This window comes from Micropterus salmoides, unplaced genomic scaffold (genome assembly GCF_014851395.1).
Source record: "Micropterus salmoides isolate LMB-PRFRI ecotype aquatic unplaced genomic scaffold, ASM1485139v1 Ms_hic_scaffold_23, whole genome shotgun sequence".
Lineage (NCBI taxonomy): Eukaryota > Metazoa > Chordata > Actinopteri > Centrarchiformes > Centrarchidae > Micropterus > Micropterus salmoides.
In genome coordinates, this window is record NW_024041484.1 from 22,632,664 (window position 1) to 22,645,581 (window position 12,918).

The following is a 12,918-nucleotide window of genomic DNA, read 5'->3' on the forward strand; positions in this document are numbered from 1 at the left end:
AGACATTCCTGTCCTAATACTTTTGGAAGGGCTGTTTTTTCATGGTGTGGTCTTTGTTAAGGGAAATCCTAATGCTATAGTTTTAGACAATAGTTCTTACAACAGTTTGTGTTTGGCCTTTTCCTGTTTCAATAGGACAATACCCACATGCACAGAGCAAGCTCCTTAAAGAAATGGTCTGTCCAGTTTTGTGTGGAAGAACACGTACAGAGCCCTGACCTTAACCCCATCCAACACTTGGGATGGACTAGAACGGAGATTGCTTGCCAGGCCATCTCATCTAACATCACTGTCTGACCTCACAAAAGCTCTTCTGGATGAATGGGAAAAAATTCCCACAGACACACTCCAAAATCTTGTAGAAAGCCTTCCCAGAGGAGCAGAAACTGTAATAGCTGCAAAGGGGGGGGCAACTCTATATTAATGCTAATGGATTTAGAATGGGATTTCATAAAAGTAATGTGTAGGTGTCCATATAGTCTACCTTTGACCCATGTAATGTATAAAAGAAGTGATTCTTTTCCATTTTATACTTAAATTGATGACTACAAAGTCAACAAAGAGTGTGTTTAGTATGGAAACTGCTCTGTTAATCTCCCCCTCTGATTAGCGGCCCACCGTCTGGTCGGTAGCGTCACTCCACAGGGATGAGACAGGAAGAGGAGCCTTCACACAGAGGGGCTGAGAAAATGTTGGACACATTGACAAGGCCCTTTAAGGGGCAACTAATTCTCGTGTGAATCCTACACTTCCTGAGAGTACACACAGATACACAGACAAACACGCGTCACATGTATGATTCCATGCAATCACAAAAGACCCATGGATGTACAAACAGCGAACACATGAAACAGCTGTTGATAGAGTTAAATAAATTATGGTATTAGGGAGCAGCTCCTAAGTGTCTGTGTGTGAGTGCAAATGCCACAATTCATATGAATCAAACACTTGATGCAAGGTGGTTTTGTAATAAATACAGAATATCATATCAATACCAATCCACACAGTTAAGTGAGACTGGTTTGTATATTTCTTAATAACTCTCATTCATAAAACATCCAAAAGTCTGATCGTCAGACTTCTTTTAACGCTGCCATTTAGCAGGTTTTCTTGTCAACAAGAGTAGTAGTTTTGTTTCTGATTTTGTTGCATCAAAGGTAATGCTGTTAATCAGAAGGTTTTTATTTTTTCTTGTCCACAAAAAAAAACATTGCCTTCTTGCATAACAACTTAAAAATTAAACTTAAACCAGCCTGCTTCTTTTAAGAAATACAGGTATTCTTTGTTTAAAGTCAAAATCAGTAACATGTCAAAATAAAGAGAATTATCTATATCTTGCTTTTACATTCTCATGTCCGTCTGTTAATTTCTTCTTCTTCCAAAGAATCTATTTCTGTTAGTTACCCCCTCTTCCATCTCCAGTTTCATCAAACTGGTGACCCATCCCTCTGTACCTAAACTTGTCTGTTCCCCAAGGTCTCCTTAACTTTATCACTAAGAGGGGAGCATACAAGCGCCAGGAAGAAATCTGGAAAGCTGAGTTCATTGCTCGTGAATGTGCTGCCTCTAACCACCTCTCTCAGACTGTTGGAGGTCAATTAGTCTGACATTGTGAAACACATTACTTTTACAGAGCTGCTTCTGCCTCTCAAGTCCTCTGATTTCATCCACCACCTGATTTACATCCAGTCCTGCTAATGGGACTATATGTTATATCTTTTGAACCATTAACCTTGGATGGTGGCAGTTATTCTCAACCATTCCCCAAAATGTGAACTTTGATCCTGACCTTTACAGCCACATCCTCCGTCTCCGTGGGTCTCATCTGTCGTCTGGTCGGTTGCTCGTAGTTGTCCATCTGGTAGCGCATTGGCTGCTTCCTGTTGATGGCTTTGGTCTTGAGGGGGATATTAATAGAGAGCGAGAGAGAGAGAAGTTAGCATTAACTATTAAACTAAAAGACTTTCCTGCATCCGCTTTAGTTCCTTGGGGAGAAGAAAAAGTGCGAGGGTTCCCTCTGATATAAGCCTAGAGAGGATGTTGCACCACAGGGTTCAACCCCGCTGCTAGCACATTATCCTGTTCTTATCCAGACACACTTTGCATACAAACAGTGTACAAGTGTCTTTATACTTCATGTGAAGCCCTGTACATAACACTCTAGAAGCTGCAATTATATCAAAAGTGGTGGAAGAATCAGCACGCTGATGATATTACTATGGCTAAAGTTTAACCAGTTGTAAGGCTAAAATATGAATAAATAAAATGTAATACCATCATCCACTGGGGAGCAAGAATATTCTTTAAATCAAGGCAATCTGCCAACTAGATTTAGTATTTCTTGTGTGTAAGTGGAAAATGTGGCCTTATGGAGGAACTACTGGTAAAAGGAAAGAAGACACATCTGTCCATGACTTTTTAATTTATGGTGGCTATAGCGCAAGGATAAGAGACATATACCTTTGGTATGGGAGACCCAGGCTCAATTCCCACTGCGACACATCCACCATTGTGTCCCTGAGCCGGACACTAACCCCCTAGTTGCTCCAGAGGCATGCAACTTCTGTCATGTCTAGCAACTGTGAGTTGTTTGGATAAAAGCTAAACAAAAACAAAACCTCGTCAATGACCAAAGTGCTGAGTGAAAGCTTAGCCTCAATGAGACCATGAATATTGATATCCAAACTCATGACAATCTTGGTAGTTAGTAGTGAAGATGTAACTTACTCTTGGCCAATGTGTTGGATATAATGACAAAGGCAAAGGTACTAATATCTGAGCAGAGGACACATGAGGTGACAGAATCTCAAAGACCACCTATCAGTGGCCACTTAGCTCCCAGATATCCTGGCAAAATTTCAAGTCTTGCAATTACCACTTTACCACTTTTAGTGATTAATGGCTTAAAGAGGTGGTATTATGCTCATCTTATTTAGGGGTTGTACGAGAACATGTTTAAATAATTTAATTTTCAAAAAACACCATATTTGTTCACATTGCTGCAGCTCCTCTTTTCACCCTGTGTTGTGAAGGCTTTGTTTTAGCTATGGAGTGATACATCTTGTCTCTAAATGATCTTTGTTGAGAGTTGCACATGCGCAGTTCCTATTTAAGGACTACTAGCCAATCAGAAGCAGAGAAGGGCGGGTCAGCGAGAAGCCGGTAAATAGGGCTTCATTTCAGCTGTACATGTTGCCGACCAGCTTGGCAACATGGACTGGAGCAAGAGTTTCAGAGTGGTGAGTTATTAATCTGTAACAAAAGTATCTTTCATCCATAAAGTTTTAACTGAGCTCTGTCTCTACATCACAGTAACAACTTCATGTCCACTGACTGCCTGGAGGGTAGCTAGTGTTTGGAAGAGAGCTGTGTGCTGCAGCTCACTGTTTTTCCACCGGTGGTTTTGAGGGCGTGTCGAAGTAGCCGCTTGGCGAGCATTATATGAGGCGCATTTAGCTTTCATCCCTGTGATGTCACAGGGAAGCGGCTGGACTACAAACAAGCTGTTTCAGGCAGTTCAGAGCAGAGTTTTCTGTGGGAGATGGGAACTCCCTTTGGGCTGGACTTTGGGCTTTTTCACTTTGCAAACCTAGTACATGCACAAAAAAAGATATATAACTCAATAAAGAAGAGGGGAAAGGCAAAAAGCATAATACCACCTCTTTAATAAAAAGGGATATAATGCAGCTGCTACAAAATGGCTTCAAAAGGGGCTTTTGCATTAAGTTGAAGAAACGAAAATGACAACCAGAAAGACGGTTTGCATTTAGGTAGCTAATATTGCCCTGATTGTAACACTATCTATTCAGTTAGTTATAATAAATGTAAAGACATATTCCATTATAAAAATTGATTATTTATTATGCCTTACAATCCTATTTGAAAACCATTAAACCTTCCGTGAGTCACTCTGCTCTGTGGTCTAACTGTCCATTTTAGACACAAACTGTGTTAATCCCACTGCAACATAATAGTCACCATGTGACTCAGTGGCCTGAAACCCCAGACAGACGCAAGACTCAAGTCTGGGCTGCAGTTCAGTGGGTGGTGATGTTCTGTAGGACGCCCCACAGCTTCTAAAAACATGACAATTAGTCCCTGAGGAAATAGCATGACATATAATGTAAGTAAAGTAACATTCCATATCTGTAATGATGAATGAATTCTCCTTTCCAAATGTTATGTTAACTTGTGTTGGTGTTTGAGGCTGGAACATAGGATCATGTTCTTTTTTTTCTTGTGTTAATGCTGCAGCAATACAACATGAAACAAAAACTGCATGTTGTTTTTGAAATTTAAGTGGCATTTATTGTTTCTTAATTTGTTAACAGCTTGTGTACAAAATGTTCTACTAAACCAAAAGGAAGAAATAAAATTTTTAAATAATGCTGTTTGGGTTTCCTTTTTGTATTTCTCAAAATTCATTCGTATGAACTTGATGACCTGCTGCTAGCCACAGTAATTATGAGTCATTGCACATCACTGCCTAAATACGTGAAAATTCCTTGGAGGATCTACTCATTGCTTGATTAGGATCCACAGACAGTGCTGACGTTATACAACGTCCCAGAACAATCCATTAAAGAAACCTGTCACCAAAATAGAAAGGACAAAAGTTACCTGGAGTAACATGGAAGGAATGTGTGCCGTGTCTTCTGGCGCCACCTCATTGATCCAAACTTTGTCCATGAGGAAACTAAGGCTGTTAAAACTCAGCAAGTTAAAGCGATTTCTTGGCACCTGCAGTGTGCTTTATTAACGCCATCTGTTTTAAATACAGGATAAATGTTTGGATTTTTTACAGTTTGAAGGTTTTCATTACCCAGAAGTCCTTGAACGTGACATCTGTAAACTGCCTGTGCCTCGGACATAAACGAGGACGGTCAGAAAAATATCTTTGCAGCACATTCAAACATTGATGTAAGGTCCAATTATGTGTAGACGCAGAGTATAATATGTTTGCTGCTTTTTGAAATAAAAGTTTGCAGTGAACATACCTGTTTAAAACAAGTGGTCCCATTATTTATCAAAATTCATTTTTGTTTTGTTTTTTCATCAATTATGGTTACATTTCATTCACCAGGTTAGTTGCAGAGATACTGAGACACAGCGTCTGCTGATATCATAATTTTACAAATCAAGGTTTATAACAGGAAGTTATGGTGGCTTCACCTTCATTTTGACCTGCTACCTGGCTATAATCTATATAAACAACAAAATAATGGTTTAAATAAAAAAATTTAAAAATTTTTTTTTCTCATAAAATAAAATTTTACTCATTTTCCCTGTCAGTGCTCAGTTTTGTTGATTGATCTGGTTTCATCATCACTTACCACACCCAGGTGTTTTTTTCCAGCTTCGAAGGAAAGAGGCATGTCTCCATTTCTCCAGCTGTCGTCTCCAATTTCGTCACTCTGAAGAAACTCACCGAGCTTCTGGACGCTGTGAACACACACACACACACACATTTAGTCAATGAATAAGTGTGATTGTGACGATACCAATACCAGTAATCTCTCCGGAGTTTAGAGTTTCTCTTCAGTGCTGGAAGGTTCCCTCCATGTTCCTTTAATTAGATTTACCATTGGAACCACATCCAGCTTGTGACACAGCATCTCCAGTTCGTCTTCCTTGTTTAGTCGTGTCCACATCTCCTTCTCTCTCAGACAAAATAACATTAACGGTTGGCTTCACCAGTAACAGCCAGTCTCTTTACAATGAGAGTGAATACAACATAACGCACAGCAGGAAGAATATATATTTTAGTTGTACACTATCACAGACGCTCACCTGACAAGAGCCTTCACAGCAAATCTGACGACGGTGGAGAGCAGGAAGAGAGGGGTGACCAGGATATGGAACAACGCTAGAGCGGCGAAGGCCTCAGAAGGACTGGGACCGGTTTTATCGAGGAAGTGGTGCATCACAAATGTCTACAAGGCAATATTTCAAGGAGGAGTTACAAAATCATAAATGATTGTCTTTCTTTTACTAAGGTGTCACACTGCAAGTGTGGTGAAAGTTGGTGAAAGTGTCTTACCGCAAGAACGGCAGCAATGGGAATAGCAGCATTCATGAAAACTGCACAAAGAGAGAACACAGGTTTTACTGTACTGCGGTGAGGACAGCAGAAAACATATCGTCATATGAGCTGAAAGGGCTTTACATATTACATTATGGAAATAATAAGTGTGACTGGAAAGAAAATCAAAATACATGAAGGAAAAATGGATTCAAGTCTTTTTACCAACCCTGACTAAAGAATCTACTTTCTGCAATCACACAAAAATGTAATACCTGAAATTCATGTCATAGATTTTGTTTTTATCTTACTGGACATAGATGTGTACAAAGCAAAGGTCTTGAGGCTGGTGAGCTCTTTGCCTCTGGTGTCCTCCACGCTGTCACAGAAGATATTCTCCCAGGCATACAGCTTCAGCAGCTTTATGCCCTTTAAGATCTCTGTGGTCTTTTTCAGACGATCAGTAGAGTGTTCCTAAAAGAGACAAGAGAGAATAAAAACGATATGTTATTCTACACCATATTTAGGTCCCATTAGAAGACACAATAGTTACCAGTGAAACATCAGTATCCATCACGCAGTTCAGTTAAAGATAATTCAACAATCTGCAAAATAATCTGCTGAAGATGTGATTTATTTCAAAACAAAACAATTACATAAGTCTTCTTCTTACTAGTGAGCTTTTTTGTGTGTCTGCCAGCTTTGTAGCGATAAGGTACTGGACTGGAGCCAGCAGAACTATAACGGATGCTCCAACCAAGGCACTCCAGCCCAACAAATAGTAGAGCAGGATCACTCCCATCACAATCTGCAAAGAAGGAAATAAAACCCAAAAAGAGATGGTAAGAAAAAAACATCTTCACTCGACAGAATCTACAAAAAGCTAGATATTTCTAGTGCAAATCATTAGTTTTAAAACCCAACCATTAAAATGTATGTACTAACCAGTGCCATCTATACTCGTCTTATTTTCCCTTACCATATTGAATAAACACGATGTTATTGTTTTACGTGTCTTTCATAAATAAGAACAGATAATTAATTTTACCTCATTTCCTTCCAAACTTATTTGGTTAAATGAAAAACATTCTGCTTGTATGATGAATTCATTTTTAGAAATTCTGAATTTTATACCGTAAAACTTAAATTGTGTGGCAGGAGTTGGCAGACAGTGAGCAATGGACTTCACGTGACATTATTCACAGGAGAGAATACATTTTTATTAAAGGTTTTTTTATTCTTCTAATCGGTGGATCCGTACAGACTAAAGGAATATAAATAATCTAGGAATGGACACATTCGGACTTAATGACCTTTTCAAAAGGTAGGGAGTCTGCACTTTATTTCATCTGTTGTTTACCATGCCAGTAAATCTGAATGAATTAGACTATGGGGCTAAAGGTAAAGGGTAAAGGGGACACGTGGCAATTTGGTACTTGGACTTTAATTGAAGTTTTACGGTATGTTAGAAAACAGACTAGGGGTAATCATGTGCAATCACTATTTTTCCATCCTCACTTTTCTTTTTTTCCCCCATTCTTATCCATATCGTGTACGAACCCTGGATTAAATAAGGCCATAAATGTATGGATCAAAGGTTCAACCTACCTGCACAGGCATGGCCCACAGGTTGGGGCAGAGGAAGAGAAACCACATCAGCTGGTTGGTCTCTATAGCCACCAGGTTGTTGATCTGCCCCAGTGTCATTTCCCCCATAGACATGTTGGAGGTGGACAGACGCAGGATTTTGTTGTATATCATCGCCTAGGGAATGAAACAAAATACATTTATATCAGCAAACAGTCTTGGACTCTGGAACAACTGGGAGATCGCTCATGTAGACCTTTTTCAAACAACACCTGAGCATGGAAACAAAACGTCTAGGTTTAAATTTCCATGATGTTTCCCCTCACCAGCAGGGCTCCCCGCAGGTTGATGCCTGTTTCTATGGTGACGTAGTACGAAGCCTGCAGGAAGGTCCTCTGCAGGACTAAAGCCAGGAAGAGAAGCACAGCCAGGACCGAAGTGTTCTGCAGCAGCTCAGTGGAGGACATGAAGTACACACCGAAATATGTCTCCTGCAACAAAGCACACACGAGACATTCAAGTTTAAAATACATTAACACTATTAAAAGGGTGCACACAGTAAGGTCAAACCAATTTATCATTTCACCACCGTGACAAGAACTTGTCTCACATCTGTTGTCTCTTCCATGTACAGATTCAACAGGTGCATTGATTTGATTCAATCACTTAATAAAGGCACAAATTGTTTCTGAATCTGGTGGATGATATGTAAAAAAGTTTTTTGTCATATTTTTTTATTTGGATATCGGCTAATAAATCATTTCTTATATCAGATCACTGTCGGCAACAAAAATCCAGCATCCCCTATAACTATAATATTTACGCATACTAAAAATAACCAAACACAGAATACATTTAGAAACCCAAGACATCAGCATGTACACCACGAGATAATATTAATGTAGCTATCTTTTGCCGTGAGGAATTGACCCTTTATAACAGCTTGTTACACACAGTTAGACTATAGTAGAAAAGGTTTCCAGGAGCTTTCAAAAGAATCCAAACTGCCGGGGGAACTAATGATCCACCATTTACACCAAAATAAACAAGATTGGCTGTTACTAGTCAGCTGGTTGCTAAGCAACCGATGAATGAGCCAGCTGACATTAATGAGCTTCATAGTGTTCAAGGCTTATTTTTGTTGCACCGCATATTTTTTAGTCTCTTCTGTTGCAAACAGAAGCTTGTATCACATCTGTTGACTCAAAAGAACCGCTGGCTGGTGCATCAGCAAGTGCATGTATTTCTTTTAATCACTGAATGAAAGCAAAAATTATGTCCATAATCTGGTGAATAATATGTAAATATTTTTTCCTGTTATACTGGGGAATAAACTTTATTTTTTTTAGATTCAAAAGTTCAAAAGTCCACTTTTTCATTTTACAGGTGTTTGTCACTGCATTTAATAATATGTCTCATACACCAGTATAAATATTGGAGCCACTGATGGTGAAGCATGAATGAATCAGCTGACGTTAATTAGCTTCAAGGTGTTCCTGCTCCAAATTACTGTAGCCAGTGTTGCAAATCAAAGCATAATTGTTTTATGGAAATGTTGGAATTTTATCTGATTTTTCATTTTCATTTTCTAGAAAATATATAATATCAATATTGCAACTTAAACATACTTGTGCTGCGATGAGAGGATTTTATCCATATAACCCACTCCTACTGGTGTGAAAGAATATGTATGACTTTTTATACATAGACCTACTACATGTGTGAATGAAACAGGATGAAATCACACACACACAAGTACCAAAAAAGCTCGGTCTGATGCTCAGCAGACTTTCCCCTCTGTATTAAACTGAGGTGAGGTGAATTTTTCCATGTCACTCAGAAATGAAGCCAGGCTCTGCTCTCTCTCTCTGCTGCCCATTATAACAGGCAGGCACGGACCTGACATCAGCTCACGTTCAACATCAATTATAACAAATCCCAGCCAAATGGACTGATTGAAAATCTACTGTCATTACAAACACATCTGTTCTGCCTCTCCTAACAGCTCTGTCCGACCTTCGGAAGAGGCTGGCACGGATTAAAAGGAGTCGATGTCTGATCAGCTCTGCCAACGTTTCTTCCTTCGCCAAATGGACCGTCTGTAAAAATGTCTGCTTTCTCTCCGTCTGCTACAACCTCTTCATGGTGCTGTCAGGGGCAGATACTGCTGTTTCGTATAATTGTTGTGTAATAGAGATGCTACTGATTTAGCGCACATCCTGATATATCTGGAATGAATAAGTGAAAAGTTTATATTTAGTGCAGACTGTTAATGTAGCACCAAAACAGTTGAGCCAATGATGTAATAAACCAACAAGAATTTTGATCATTAATGATTCGTGAAGTTATTTAATAAGCAAAAATTAACTTTTTCCAAGTTAAAAAGAAGTGAGGATTTTCAGTTTTTCTGTTGTGTTACATGATTTTGAATTGATCTTTGGGTGTGGGCTGCTGGTCAGCCAAAACAAGCAATTCGAATGCTTAATCATGTGCTAAATGATTAATCCAAAAAATTATGTTTTACACCCGGGAGTTTTAAGTAACATCAGCATTTGTCCGTTACTTTACAATTAAAGTTACTTTAAACTTGGAACATGATTTCTGTTGATTCATCATTTTCTAATGAAACGATCTACAAGACTCTGCATGTGTGTTCTTGTACTTTTGTCTTTGCGAGGACCAGTTTGAGTTTTAGACTTTGACACCCTTTTAGACTTTGACATTTGTGGAAAGTGAAGATATTCTGGAGGGGAACAATATTTTGGCGAGTCCTTACTTCATGCTGTGCTGTTTGAAGGTTAACACTTGGTTTTAAGGTTATGGTTAAAGTTAGGTTTAGGGAATAAGGGTCCTCCTCACATGAACAGAACTACAAATGTGCATGTGTGTGTGTAATGCCACTTCATCAGAAGCTATGACATTACAGACATATTATCACGTCAGATACAGCGTCATACACACACTTAGACATGCACTGACACACATACTTGGTGGTGACATGATGACGTCCAACGCCTCGGTGAAATCACACTGGGCGTGAGTCATTCACGGGTTGGCTGGATCACCCAATTTGTGTGGGTAATGTTGCACTAATTTGCACTTAATCTTTAATAAGATGACCGTATGTAAACACCCGTTGACGACAACAGTAACATCAGCCTTGCCCAAACAACAGATTTCTCTAAAGGGATGACGTTCAACTTTTCACATCCTTGTCTCAGACACAGTCTCTGTTCTTAACAAGCTGTTCAAAAATGGCACTTGGTCCATCCATTTCTGTACCAGTTTTACAGTCAGAAAGGAACCTCCAGTGGTGTCCAGCTTACTCGAGCTTATACTACTATACTGGAGCCATATGTAGCAGTTATATTAATTGCACTTACGGTCTATCAAAACCTACTTTCAGCCTTATCCAACGAAGGTTAAAATCAAGGGCAACTGGACTTGGTTGAAGTCCAGTTGCCCTTGATTTTAACCTTCGTTGGATAACTATGACCTGGATGACTGAGAATCTTCATAGACTACTTTCAGCCATGGATTTGGCTTGACGGTTGAGCAAAATGTCAGTTATGTGTTGTTTTAGGTCCCATAAGCCCATCTTCTATCTCTCTGAAAGGTCTCAAAACCATTCCGCTGCAGAAGAATCCAAGTACTGGCAAGAAATACGAATCGAATCTGACCATGTCGTTGCTGATTAATTACAGGTCAAAAACAGAGTCGCCGCCCCACCATGTACCCTTTACACTGGGAGCTGCTCACTGAAATCACTGCGCTGCCACGCGCTGCTACAAAAGGCGGAGAGCAATAACTATAAACAGATATGTTGTGATGCCTTTATTGGTATGCTTTTTTCTTCTGTCCTGCCTAAAAATCATGGTATAGACTACGTACAATACCTAAAACATGCAGATTCTGCATTACACCATTGGACACCCCTCAGGTAATGAAGGGGTGAAAATGCTCTATCTATACAAAACGGTTCTTTCAGCTTTACTGTCTATTTGAATTAGTTTGTTTAAGAAAATATTGTGATTTATAGTGTTGTAGTACTCAAGAACGGTCTTGGTCTCGAAACCGGTCTTAAGACCACTTTTTGATAGTCTTGTCTTGTCTCGGACATTGAGGACTTGGGATTTTATTTCAAAACCAGTCAAGACCACAAATTTGGGACTAAATTGCTTTTTCATTGTCTGATTTTTTTGTTAACATCCTAACTTTGATGGAAAACGTATTGCTTTGAAAGCAACCAATAACCCTAATTAAACATATGTTGTTTCCGTTAACGACTGTCCCCCCTCCCCACGATGGTCAGCGTGGAAAATGAGTGTTGAATAAAGACGCTTATGTTCATTTCAGCTCTTAGTGTTTGTATGTGGGTGTTTTAATGGGAATGTGGATCTTCCAGATCAATTTAAGAAGTACTTATGATCTTGTTTCACATTTCACCGTGTGTTATGTAATGTGGGGAACTGGTCTAGGTCTCGTCTTGGTCTCAGACCCTAAAAGTCTTGGTCTTGTCTCTGTCTCAATAAACTCTGGTCTTGGTCTTGACTTGGTCTCGGTTTGGGCGGTCTTGAGTACAACACTAGTGATTTATAGCTCAAACATTACATCAGTCTAACCATAGTAAGATGACAGAAATTGATATACATAAAAAGGAGAAAATGCCCCATTTAATAACGTACTGGTGTTTTGTAGGGTGTTTGTAGGCTGGAGTATCTTTTAGGAAGTAGTAGGAATCAAGTACCTACTGGCTTGTGTGTGTAAATGCAGTATTAAAACCTTTCACTTGCTCTGTATTTAATATGGAAGTTTAGAGTTTAGTTCACCCTGCTCACCTCCCACCTCTCTGGCTCACACATACACCCACCTTGATCTTGTCTGGCGTTGCGACATCCTTGTCAGTCTTCAGGTACTTTACGATGCCAGAGATGCAGAGCGGCCCAGCGAAGCCCAGCAGGTCAGCCAGGTAGCGGAAAGTGCTGCTGAGCAGGATGGGACGACCAAACGCTCGATACATAGAGCGCCAGATTGATGGGGCACGATCGGGGTCCTCGGCTGTCTGTGTGGAGTGGAAGTTGGGAAAGAAATTGTAAAGGTTTCTCTACTGATAATCCACAGGTTAACATTAGTGTTAAATCAGGTTAGGGCCTCCATCTGCTCACCCTCTGATCCTCATAGGCGTCTTTGAGCCGTAGGTAGTTGGTGAGGGCTCTCATGGCGATGGGCAGCTTTCCAATCTTCTTCAGCTCTATGGGCCTCTTATGGGCTCCAATAATGAGAGGATTCATCCACCAATATGTTGCCTA

At 39.8% G+C, this 12,918-nt stretch overlaps 1 protein-coding gene across 9 annotated transcripts in view; it reads right to left on the minus strand.

Annotated features, from left to right (window-relative positions):
* The window catches only part of abcc9 (ATP-binding cassette, sub-family C (CFTR/MRP), member 9), a 71,621-nt gene that overhangs the window by 45,529 nt on the left and 13,174 nt on the right, over positions 1-12,918 (minus strand). For all 9 annotated transcript variants that reach the window (XR_005447402.1, XR_005447404.1, XR_005447403.1 and 6 more), the window contains 10 exons: positions 12,775-12,915; positions 12,480-12,671; positions 7,936-8,100; positions 7,631-7,786; positions 6,696-6,830; positions 6,334-6,496; positions 6,041-6,081; positions 5,791-5,933; positions 5,334-5,442; positions 1,790-1,897 (listed from right to left, as the gene is read on the minus strand). Coding sequence is in view for 6 of the 9 variants with exons in the window: in XM_038738819.1 (XP_038594747.1) it covers positions 1,790-1,897; positions 5,334-5,442; positions 5,791-5,933; positions 6,041-6,081; positions 6,334-6,496; positions 6,696-6,830; positions 7,631-7,786; positions 7,936-8,100; positions 12,480-12,671; positions 12,775-12,915 (1,353 nt within the window). In the remaining 3 variants the exon portion in view is untranslated. The remainder of the gene's footprint in view (positions 1-1,789; positions 1,898-5,333; positions 5,443-5,790; positions 5,934-6,040; positions 6,082-6,333; positions 6,497-6,695; positions 6,831-7,630; positions 7,787-7,935; positions 8,101-12,479; positions 12,672-12,774; positions 12,916-12,918) is intronic.